Source organism: Manacus vitellinus, unplaced genomic scaffold (genome assembly GCF_001715985.3).
Source record: "Manacus vitellinus isolate BGI_N305 unplaced genomic scaffold, ASM171598v3 scaffold_65_pilon, whole genome shotgun sequence".
Taxonomy (NCBI): domain Eukaryota; kingdom Metazoa; phylum Chordata; class Aves; order Passeriformes; family Pipridae; genus Manacus; species Manacus vitellinus.
Genome location: NW_021940724.1, coordinates 1,983,099 through 1,995,042, shown reverse-complemented (window position 1 = coordinate 1,995,042; position 11,944 = coordinate 1,983,099). Strand labels below are relative to the sequence as shown.

The window sequence follows — 11,944 nt, the reverse complement described above, 5'->3', positions numbered from 1 at the left end:
GGTTGGGAGGAAGATGAACCTGCATTCCCAAGGTACTGCACTGCTGCTGAACAAGGCTGGCATTTCCTGGACTTCTTGAGCCTCTGATGTAAAATCCCTCAAATCCACCAGAACACCAGAACCATCCATCTGGCACTTCAGACAGGTCAGGCTGATCTTGAATGTGTTTTCTCTCTTAATTCCCTTTCACTAGATTAATCTACCTCTTTGGAAGGTTCCACAGTGCATTAGAAAGCATTGTGAGGCTGTGAGTTTACAATGAATCACCAATTAGCAGTTCCATGGGAATCGTTTCAAGTGAAATCAGACTTTGTTTGTTCAAGTAGTCTGTGCTTTCAGAGGGAACCTGAATGTGACCTGGATTGTCCAAAGCAGCTCATGTTGTAGTGGCCTTAGAACAGATCTGATGTTTACACAGACATTACTAATAATCTGTAGAGTTTTTCATGAGCTGCTCTTACATGGAATTCCATCCACTAGGGAAAGAGATATTTGAAAGTGCAAAAGACTTCATATGCTTGAGGATTTTCGTTACTGTTGGAGCACCACTATTTGCACAGTTGCTGTGTGAAAGCTGAGTGCATAAATCCCATTGGAGGGGAACTAACACGATAACCAAGAGCACCAGTAAAAAAATACATAAGGAAATTCTCCCATTGTGTAATTAGTCTGAATAGGTTTGCAGGTTCTTGTGTACATGGAGTGTAACTTCGGAGGATCCTAGCAAGATACACAGTAGATAAGCAGTTCCTCAGGAGCTGAAGGTGTCAACTTATAAAACTTGTATAACAGGAAAGTTTGGCCTTTGTATCCAGAGGCTAAGTTGGTTTAACAAACCTCTAATATTGACCCAATTTCTTAGTCTAACTCTCAGTGTGAAAAGTTTGATTGGAGGGACACTATTGTAGGTGTGATGGCATCTTCAGGGGGGATTTGGACACTCCTCCTCCTGCAAGGATGCTCTGAGGACTGTGACATCACTCGTGGTGATTGAAATTTCAGCAAGAAGCAACTTGTGGTTTATATATAAGATGACTTTACAATCCATCACTAGGGCAGAGGAATTTTATTGTGAACTACTCAGGAACTACATAATCTAGCACACAATGATCTTTTGATTGACACGTTGAATACATTGATTATATTGAATACACTGAAGACATGTCACAAAATCCTTTAGCCATAAATCTGCAGAAAAGGTTCAGAAGCACAGCAGGGAATTAAGTTATTCAAGCAGTGCATCAGGGAAATTTATCTCTGACCGGTCAAAGCTTCCTGTAGATCTGATGCCTGAGCCTGCCTATCTCAGACCTCAGCTCCTGCTTCTACAAGGTGCAGGTTTCAAAAGCAAGTAAACAAAATCTGGTTCCCAGCATCACAGAATCACTGCATTGCTGAGGTTTGGAGGGACCTCTCAAGATCTCCTAGTCCAGACCCCTGCTCAAGCAGGCTCAGCTAGAGCAGGTTGTCCAGGATCATGTCCACTTGGGGTTTGAGCCTCTCCAGCAATGGAGACTCCACAACACCTGTGGGCAACCTGGGCCACCCTCGTCCCACAGCCTTCCTAAGGAGGGGAAGGACGAGTCAGCAGCACACTCTGAGGGACAGCTAATGAGGAGAGGAAGGAACTAAGACCTGTCTCTGGGTAGGGAGCAAAAGGGAAACAAGGCAAAGCCCTTCTGGACTCACTGAGAAGCTCTGATTTCCTTGTCCATGGGCTCTTCTCCAGCTGTTCCCTCCAGACTGCCAGGGCAAGGACTCACCTCTAAGAGCTCTCTGCCAGCATGGGCAGCAAAGCAAACCAGCTGGAGGCTCTGCCCACCTCCTTCTCTCTTTTATCAGGGCAGGAGGAGGAGTTGCCCTGAGGGACAGAGCTGGAAACCCACCAGAGAAGGGAGCAGGATGGACACTGCACAGGACATTGGTCCCTGTCTACTCGGCTCTCATGAGACCCCACCTGCAGTGCTGCCTCCAGCTCTGGGCTCACAACATGAGAAGGACACCAACCAGTTGGGGTGGAGTCCAGAGGAGGCCATGAAGGTACTCTGAGAGCTGGATCACCTCTGCTCTGGAGACAGGTTGAGAGAGCTGGGGGTGTTCAGCTGGAGAAGGCTCTGAGGAGAATTTGGATCCCATTCCAGTACCTAAAGGGTCTCTGGGACAGTTGGAGAGGGACAAAGGCATGGAGTGACAGGAGAAGGTGGAATAGCTTTAAACTGGCAGAGGGCAGGGTCAGAGTATGTATCAGGAAGAAATTCTTCCCTGTGAGGGTGGTGAGGCCCTGGCACAGGTTGCCCAGAGAAGCTGTGTCTGCCCCATCCCTGGAAGTGTTCAAGGCCAGGATGGACATGGCTCTGAGCAACCTGGTCTAGTGTTCCTGCTATGTTTCAGGGGGGGTGGGGACTGGATGATCCTTGAGGTCCCTTCCAACTCAAAGCATTCTATGATACTGTGATATGTGAGAAAAGCCCCTGAGCCTTTTACACCCGGGATGCGAGGGGTTTGTACGGGGACAGTCGCTGTGGAAGAGAGAAACATTTTGCATTCCATACAGCTGGGCCAAACTGTTCTCCAGCTGCCCCAGAGTGAGGTCCCAGACCTGGTCCTGGTTGTTCTCAGCAATGGCCGCCCAAGCACTCATGGTGTTGTTCTTGGTCTTGCAGCAGGCACCAGACCAGATGTGGCTGGGTACATTAACCCTCCCATTGGAGATGGAGGAGTTCCCAGGCACAGCCCCCACAATGACGTAGGTGGTTTGACAGTCCTTGCTTTTATTGGCCATCGTTTGCTGCTCATAGTTTTTCCAGGCATGTTGGTTGAGTTTTTTGTTCATGGGCACTATGTTGGTGAGGGTGAAGGTCGCATTCCTGCTGGCCGGGGTGTTGTGGTGGCCATTGGGGTTCAAATAGCCACAGTCCCAACCGCTGTGCTCATAGTCTCTGTCGACAGCCTGGCTTTGCATGATTTGCGCTCTGGTGATGTTGTATTGACGTTCAAGGGTCTGCATTGTTTGCATGTTTTTGGGCAAATTTGAAAGTATCAGCTTGACAGGTAAAGAAGAGGAAAAGGTGTTAGTATTGGGGATAGGAGTACTGGAGCAGGTTTCCCTGGAGCAGAAGTCTCCAGGTGTCAAGAACACATTTTTCTCTTCTCAGTCTATGTAAATACATGAATCTGAGAGAAATCCTATAGCTGCCCCTCCTGGATGAACACAAGAGCTTTTAAAAGAAAAGAAGCTCAGAATGTTACTGCTCTCCTTTTGACTTGTGACCTTTGTGATCCAGCCTGCAGTCTGTGCTGGGAGTGTGGCTGGATATATGAGATATTGAGCATTTTCCACTCTGGCTTTGAAAGGAGGAAGGTCTTTGGTGAGAAACCTTCCCTGACACAGCTGGTTCCCTTTCAACCTGTCTCCAAACCCACTTCTACCCCAGATCCTCCCACCCCCATTCTTTCATTCTCTGATTCCATCTGTGGTTGCTACAGGTGTACCACACTCCTGGAACACCAGGGTTTGCCTCCTGTAACCCCAGACACAGGGATTGAGAAACCAGTGCCAGAGGTGAGGTTTACCAGGAGGGGCTACAAGTCACTGTAAGATAGAAGCCTTTTTGTTCATTAATCAAAAAGACCTCAATGCTACTGCATTCCTAATAACGTCTCAGAGCTGATCTGGGACAGGGAGCATCTTCGGCAGCTTCACTAAAAACAAGTTAGAAATGATCAGCTTCTTCAAGGAGCTCATAATTCATTAAGAGTCCTGAGGAACCCAAGTACTGAAAAAGGACCTCTGGACAAAGTTACCAAAATCAAAGAGTTTGCAGGAGACCTGGCTCCATGGTCCAGGAGGGAAAGGGCCAGGTTGGATGGGGCTCTGAGCAACCAGGTCTAGTGGAAGGTGGCCCTTCCCACGGCAGGGGGGTTGAATTGAGATGATCTTTGAAGTTCTGTCCAACACAAATCCCTCTATGATTCTATGATTCTATGAAACAAGAGAAGCTTTTATCCCAGCCCTAAATGTGGAGACTGCAGTGGTGCAATATCATATTAGTTGTTTGAGTTCCAATGAGTACAAAGTGCAAACGGGTTTTTTTTTAGACCTCCAACGCCTTTCTGTTCCTCTTTGGAAAAACATATTTCTTCTCCCTCTGGAACAGGGCATGTGGCTTTCATCTGTCACTCATGAACACCTAAATTCCATCCTGCTGCTCTGTCCTTAGCAATGACCTGAACTTCCTCTCTTTCTGTTCCATAATTCCCTTGGGCTTTTTCACTGGAGGTCTGAAGGACATTTGGGAGAGCTCTGTTGTTTGGGGAGATCTGAGTGTCTGGTGGATCCTTCTGAACCAAGCCTGAGGCAGCAGTGCTCAGGGGCAACTGGCCATGGCTGGAGATCACCCTCTTCTGACTGGACTGACACTGATGCTCCTCACTTTTCACTGCCTGAAATATCACTCAATACATTCCCCAGGGTTCACCAAACCCTCTCATCACTCAGTGCCTGTGCCAAGGCTTTTTCCCTGGGTCATCTCTGAGTTTCTCCTCATTTCTCTCAGGTCACTTACAAAGAGAAATGGAGTCCTAACTGTGAGAAATTAAGCTCTGTCAGGGTTACAAAACATCTCAGGGCAAAGTGGAGATTAGAATCCAGCAGGATTGTTGATCCCCCAAATTTAGCTGCTGTTGGATGCCTTTTCCCCATCACTTGATCTCCCACCACAGCAGGGCACAGAGAGGGAGGTCATTTGACTTTGGAATGGAATGGAATGCAATTTGCCTTGATGTTGTTCTCAGCTCAATGCAGAAAACTGGGCACCTTTGGGATAGGACTCCTCCTCCTGCTGCTGCTGTTTGAAATGCATCAGAGGAATCATGTGGTGCAGGTGTTTGAAGTGAGATGAGATGAATCCCACCCAGTGGGTCCATTTGCAGGTGTGTGGGGGTGGGAGGAAATAGAGATGTTTGGTTAAATGCTGCAGTTCATCATTTAGTGACTGCAGAGTGAAATACTGTAAGAGAGGACACTCACCTGGGGCTCAACTGTCCATATGTGGTTTGTGGTGAGCCATCCAGGCTCGTATTTGTAAGCAGAGTACATGGGAATACGCCTCTTTTTGTCGTACAAGGTGGCAAAGAAAGGCTGGTTTTTGAAGGTCTGGCAGATCCAGGCTGGGTTCTGTGGCTTCATTGCTGCATCTGGGGGGGTGTTATCATAGAAGAACTGAGGACAACTTGCAAAGGACTCCACCACCTCGCCCTGTCCCAGCCAAAGGCAGCTCGCCCAGACCTGCAGCAGCAGCAGCCAGAGCATCGTGGGAGGATTTCAGGTGAAGGGCTCTTGCTCCCCTGGAAGGCAAATGCAGAGGGACACTCAGCTTGGAGAGAGCTGACCATGGCCTGCAGTCATTTTTGTGCTGATGGGACACAGCTGCCAGAGCAGGGGACTATGGGAGACCAAGAAGAGGGTACTGTCTGACCTCCTGGATATGGAAAACCATCAGGGCAAAGAAGGTGAAATCTAAAAGAGGGTTAAGGTGACTACAGGAGGCAGCAGTGGGAGAATTCATCTTTTGTCTGCCATGTTAAAGAAGGCAGACAGGAGAGGCAGATGGAAGGATTCATAGGACAGAAAGCTGCCACAGCCCACCTGACACTGCAAAAGGGTCTGGGCTGAGGACTGCGGAAGACTTGACAAAGCACCTTGCACATTTGCTCTCTTCTGACCCTTTGCCCTGACCTTTATCTCTTCATATCCAATGAAGAGATGGAATTGGATATTCAGGATATAGAGCTACACACACCCTTGCTCTCACCCAAGACATCTGCTCCTTTTTCTCTTTACCAGCCCTGGATCAGGAATGTTGGGACAAGGGACAAGGAAACTAAGAATATGAGCCATGAGCAGTGGCTTTTTACAGTGCTCTGCAGAGCAGGACCATCTCTGCCCCAAATCAAGCAGAAAAGGTCCTATAAGGTCCTTTTGCACCAACCCCTCCATGAGCTTAAAATATATCTCTTTCTCAATATCAGATAGAGAGAAACCAACTTACCGTGGGAAATATGGGCTCAGGACTCTGCTCACAGCCCCAGAGTGGCAAAGGACTTTGAAATGTCTCTGCTGCAGTTTGAGACTGGCTCTTTATATATGATGTCCCTGGAAGGAAGAGTTGTAACATCTCCCACACAGGGTTTCAGATTAAGTTTGCCCAGGAGTGTAGCCCGCACCTATGTTTGCCAGAGGTTTTTTGCACGGTCATGGGTGGAATTTTGGTACTTAATACGCTCAGCACCACACCTCACCCCTCCTGATTCTTAGTCAACATTATGGTGTGAATTTTCCAGGTGACTTGGTTTGAATTTCTCTCCCAAATCCATCCTTCTGTCCTTGCCCTCCTTAATACAAAAAGTTAAAGAGCTGCACAATTCAGTGCATGCATAACTTCTCATTTCTCCATGGAAGGCAGATGGTGGAGCTCAACAACTCCAGCCTACGCTTTGTCTGATCTCTTTATTCCAAAGCTAAGGAAACACTTGAAATATTGGAGTCAATGTTGAAAAAGGAACAAGAGCTTACCTTGAAGCAGAGTCTCAGAACAGGCAGCTGAGCCGCTCCTTGCCTCTTCTCCCTGGAGAAACAGTTGGCTGATCCCTCAGGAGTCCCACTGCAATATATGCCTGGTTGTAAATCTCATAAACAGGGAATTCCATAGAAAAGAGGAGTTTTCTGTTGTTACTCAGGGGAGATTTGTTCATCCTTGCACAGAAATTGGGTGACAGTTGCTATTTGCAATTTCTTCTGGGTTTCTCCAAAGGTAGCTGATTGAAGCCACATCTCAGGAGCAGTTAACTGGGTCTGGTGACATCGCTTTCAATTTCCTCATTCCCCAGGGGCCACAGCCACTGCTGCTGCAGCACCCACACAGGTTTCTGTTCCTGGCAGAACATCTCTGGTGCCCTTTGACCAACTTGTCTCGGAGCACTCCCAGATGTTCACAGTCAGCTCTTCTGCAGCCTCTCAGGAGATAATTAATATGACCAGCCTGCATATTTTTCCTTTCTGGATTGCCAAGGCTTTGTAAAAGCCCGTGTTCCTGCCACCAGCCTGGGAAAGAGAAGGCCTTGGGGACATATTAGAGCCCCTTCCAGTTCTTTAAGGGTGTGCAAGAGAGCTGGAGAGAGACTTTGCACAAGGTCTGGGAGTTGATTGGACAAGGTGGAATGGCTTTAAACTGAAGGAGTGTAGATTTAGTTTGGATATGAGGAAGAAACTCTTGGCTGTGAAGGTGGTGAGACAGTGGTACAGGTTGCCCACAGAAGCTGTGGCTGCCCCATCCCTGGAAATGTTCAAAGGCAGGTTGGATGGGGCTCTGAGCAGCTTGGTCTAGTGGAAGATGTCCCTGCCCATGGAAGCAGATTGGATCCAGATAATCTTTAAGAGCCCTTCCAAGACTCAAAATGAGTCTTCTATGAGTCTATAATCATTCATTCACTACTAAACTGGACTCATTTTTATCCACTTCCAAACGTCCAGGAATACTGGAAAAGAAGTTGGTTGTCACCACCAGAAATGACCAGAAGAAGTGTGATAGACCCAAGTGTGTTTGAAGGAAGTCGTTGAGTCCTGTGGTTTATTTTGTCCCTGATAACCTGGGACTGGCATATTAAAGTGGTTTTGAGGCAGATAAGGGACAAGGCTGATAAGGAGCAGATCTGGCAGTCCAACCTCATTCTCAAGGCAGTCCAAACTGGAGGTAGCTGAGCAACTGCAGGGAAATGGAAAAACCTCTTGTGACTGCAGCACTGCAAAAAGGGGATTTGCGCCTTTAGTACCTCCAAGCTGATTCCTTTCTCGTTTGGGCTTCCCGTGTATTTCACATGCTTGCTGTGGAGAGGAGGGCATTTCTGGCTATTGCCAGGGATCAAGGAGAGCCCTCAGAGCTGACAGAGGTGGGACTCACGGGATCTCTGGACTACCTCTTGGGGCTCCCTCTGACTTGCTCACCCACCTCTTGATGCCCACTGGGGCTTGAGACCACTCTCATCCTCACCACTGCTCATCCCATGCTCCACTGCCCCTGCTTTCCAGGCTCTTGAGCCATTGGCTCCTTGACCACCCCCATGAGTTCCACCTCCATCAGCTCTCTGGGCACTCCCCAGGACCTTTACCCCTCTCACTACCCAGAAATGCTCTACCCTCCACAGCAAGCATGTCAAATACACAGGAAGCCCAAAACCTTCCCCTCATTTTTTTTTCTTTTACCTCTTTTTTTTTGTTCAAAAAGCAAGATAATACTCCTTACTTTCAAATCTTTTTGGACAGACATCTAAGATCCAGAGTTTACCCAGACACTTACAAAGACACCAAGTCTTTGTGGCTAGCCTTAGTCATCAAATTCCACCTGCATATAAGCCACCATGGAACGGACAGAGAAAAGTCACTTCTCCTAGCATTTACTCTGTGACAAACGGAGGCAGTGCAACCTGTTTACTTCCACCTCAGAAATCACTGGTTCAGCCTTCTTGAGCTTGCAGGTTTATCTATCATATTTGTATCACATGGTTTCCTTTACTTTGTCCTTTGAGTCTTGCCTGGGGAAAAATGTTACCTCATATGAAAAAGAAAGGATGTTTTTCTTTAAAACATCCAATCATTTCAGATACATAAAGTGAGGACCATGTCTGAATGAGACTGAGATTGTTTAAGGCAGATGGTTTTCTCCAATATTTTCTATTGTCTTAAAATGGCTTATCTGGGGGAAATCCAAATCATGTAGGACCTGGATCTCCCACCTCTTTTGGCAGGGCAAAGTGATAGCAGTCACTGGGGAAATACAACCTGGGAGAAGGGATGGAAATCTTTAGGTCTGGAGGACAGTGTGTAGCTGCACTCCATCTACACAGCCTGCAGCTCAGTCAGGACTCCTCCTCCCTTGGGCCATGGAAGGGTTGGGAGGAAGCTGAGCCTGCATTCCCAAGGTACTGCACTGCTGCTGAACAAGGCTGGCATTTCCTGGACTTCTTGAGCCTCTGATGTAAAACCCCTCAAATCCACTGACACAGCAGAACCATCCATCTGGCACTTCAGACAGGTCAGGCTGATCCTGAATGTGTTTTCTCTCTTAATTCCCTTTCACTAACTTAATCTGCCTCTTTGGAAGGTTCTTCGCATTAGAAAGCATTGTGAGGCTGTGAGTTTACAATGAATCACCAATTAGCAGTTCTGTGGGAATTGTTTCAAGTGAAATCAGACTTTGTTTGTTCAAGTAGTTGGTGCTTTCAGAGGGAACCTGAATGTGACCTGGATTGCCCAAAGCAGCTCATGTTGTAGTGGCCTTAGAACAGATCTGATGTTTACACAGACATTACTAATTATCTGTAGAGTTTTTCATGAGCTGCTCTTACATGGAATTCCATCCACTAGGGAAAGAGATATTTGAAAGTGCAAAAGACTTCATATGCTTGAGGATTTTCATTACTGTTGGAGCACCACTATTTGCACAGTTGCTGTGTGAAAGCTGAGTGCATAAATCCCATTGGAGGGGAACTAACACAATAACCAAGAGCACCAGTAAAAAAATAAATAGGAAAATTCTCCCATTGTGTAATTCGTCTGAATAGGTTTGCTGGTTCTTGTGTAAATGGAGTGTAACTTCGGAGGATCCTAGCAAGATACACAGTAGATAAGCAGTTCCTCAGAAATCCTCAGAAACTGAAGGTGTCAACTTATAAAACTCGTATAACAGGAAAGTTTGGCCTTTGTATGCAGAGGCTAAGTTGGTTAAACAAACCTCTAATATTGACCTGATTCCTTAGTCTAACTCTCGGTGTGAAAATTGAGATTATTGGTTTTTGATAAACGCAACATTCCTTTCTTCTAATAGCTCCCAGCAAGATCAAGGACTTAGATGGGTGAAAGTAATATTTTCTTTCCTTTTTCTAGATTACCATTTAACTGAAGACAGGAAATTGCCAGTGGGATCGTCTGTGAGCCTTGGAAGGGGCCCTCATGTCTTTGAGCCTCATTTCCCAGGAAAAAGCCTGTCCCTGCAGGCTGAGGTTAAGAGATGTGCACTCCCCTCGGATGATCAGCTGGAGATCAGCTTGGCAGTGCCACAAACAGCACGTGCTTCCTGCAGAACCACAGTACATTGGCTGGCTCCATCAAAGAGATCCAGTAGCTCCAGTGTGTCCAACCCAGCAGATGGAGATGGCATCTCCTTTGCCCAGGAGATGCCAAAACTGCAGTAAAGCAGCTCCCAGCCTGCCTTCCCCACGTGGCAGCCAGAGGTGCTCGTGCACGGAGCAAAGGAGTTTTGCCCAGCAGCTTTCTCAAGCAAAGGACAGAAGATGGCACTGTCTGGATTTTCTTGTTTCCTTCTCTTTTGGAACAGCACGTGCCAACATGGAATCTGAACCATTGGTGCTATTGGAAAAGGACTAAGCAAGCTGCATGGCCCAACTCTTGGCAGTGCAGTGGGTTTAACTCCCAGCATGTCCTCACAACTCCCAGGCAAAATCATTTTTCCTTTCTCTCTAAAATCCCAGTGACACACTGTGGAATAATGGATAGGGTTGGAAGTTAAAGGAGAATAAGGATTACAGAGGAGACCCAGCGGCTGCTTCCCCTGTGGAACACAGTCACAATACCCCACAGAGGTTTTCTAAACACTGATAAACACCTGTTATGGGGGATGCAACGGAGAGGGGAGCAACATGGAGGCACTGCAGCTTCCCTTCAGAAACATCCTGCAGGGAGGGCAACATGGTGACACTTTGTGCCCACCAAGAAAGATAGATGCCAGGACAACTACCCAATTACATACTTATGACTAGAGTCACTCAAGCTCCACCTAAATCTAAAGAAATAATAGGAAAGGAAGTTGGAAATGGGGAGAAATTGGAGGAAGATTCCACCTCAACTACTGGGATTGGCTGAGAGGCTGAACCTGTCTTCCCTCCCTGCTTTAGGGACGCTTATCAGGTGACAAACTTATTCTAGGTGTTGCTTTCAGGACTAGAGCTTGCTTTTGCTCCATAATCTGTTGGTAGATTGTTTTGTATTAGAGTTTGTGCTTGTGCTTTCTTTATAGTATGATTAGATTTCTTTAAACACATTTTTGCAGTTAGATACTATCACCAATGACCTAAAACCCTTATTAACCTGTCACAATTTGTATGAATAAAGAGTATTATTCTGTCAACTGTTAAAGTGAGTCCTTTATAAGGTGCTGACAGATTGCTGGCAGTGGAATAACATGCTGGCAGGACCACTGAGGGGTTCTCCCTTACACTGTTGGGTGGGAGCCCCCTGAAAAGGGCAACCAAATCATCCCCCATCCTGTGAAGAGTGTTTGGTGAAGAGTCCCCTTATGGGATACTTGACAGACTGGTTGGATATCCATGGTTTTGTTTTCCCTGGGGCATTAACAGACAAATAAATCTCTGTGGGTCAAGAAAATCTCCCCTCTCTAAAGGTCAGGCGAACTCCCCCCACTTTCACGTGACACACACCAGTGCCCACAGCTCTCCCCAGAGATGCACAGACACAGAACAAACCACAAAATTACCTTCCCATGTCAGCACAGCTGCATCTTCCCAGTGGATGGAGGTGCTTCCAGCGACACTGGGGGCATGGACTGGCTCTGGGCTCATGAAAGAGCTAAATCATTATTCCCCATTGATATGGTTTGAAGCTGGCTCCCTGCCAAGTCTCCAAACCTTACCACAAGAAGTCCCCCTCCCTCCCCCCCCAAACCTCAGGGAGAAGAGGGAGAAAAAAAAAAACAAGAAAAAACCCGAAACGAGAGAGAGACAGCTAAAGTAATATATATATAAATATATTTACACTTATGTTACAGTTATATACAATTGAAATATATACAATTTCACAAGGGAAAGGGAAGGGGGAAGGGAAAAGGAACAAAACCAAAATAAAATATATATA

The 11,944-nt window shown here is 46.8% G+C and overlaps 1 protein-coding gene across 1 annotated transcript; it reads right to left on the bottom strand.

Annotated features, from left to right (window-relative positions):
- Positions 1-1,455: 1,455 nt before the first annotated feature.
- Positions 1,456-6,157, bottom strand: LOC108641508 (endonuclease domain-containing 1 protein-like). The gene is made up of 4 exons (XM_018083585.2): positions 6,051-6,157; positions 5,030-5,346; positions 2,553-3,043; positions 1,456-1,564 (listed from the first exon to the last, which is right to left on the bottom strand). The coding sequence occupies exons 2-4, from the start codon at positions 5,309-5,311 to the stop codon at positions 1,456-1,458; spliced, it is 882 nt and encodes a 293-aa protein (XP_017939074.1). The 5' UTR covers positions 5,312-5,346; positions 6,051-6,157.
- Between the last annotated feature and the right edge of the window lie 5,787 nt (positions 6,158-11,944).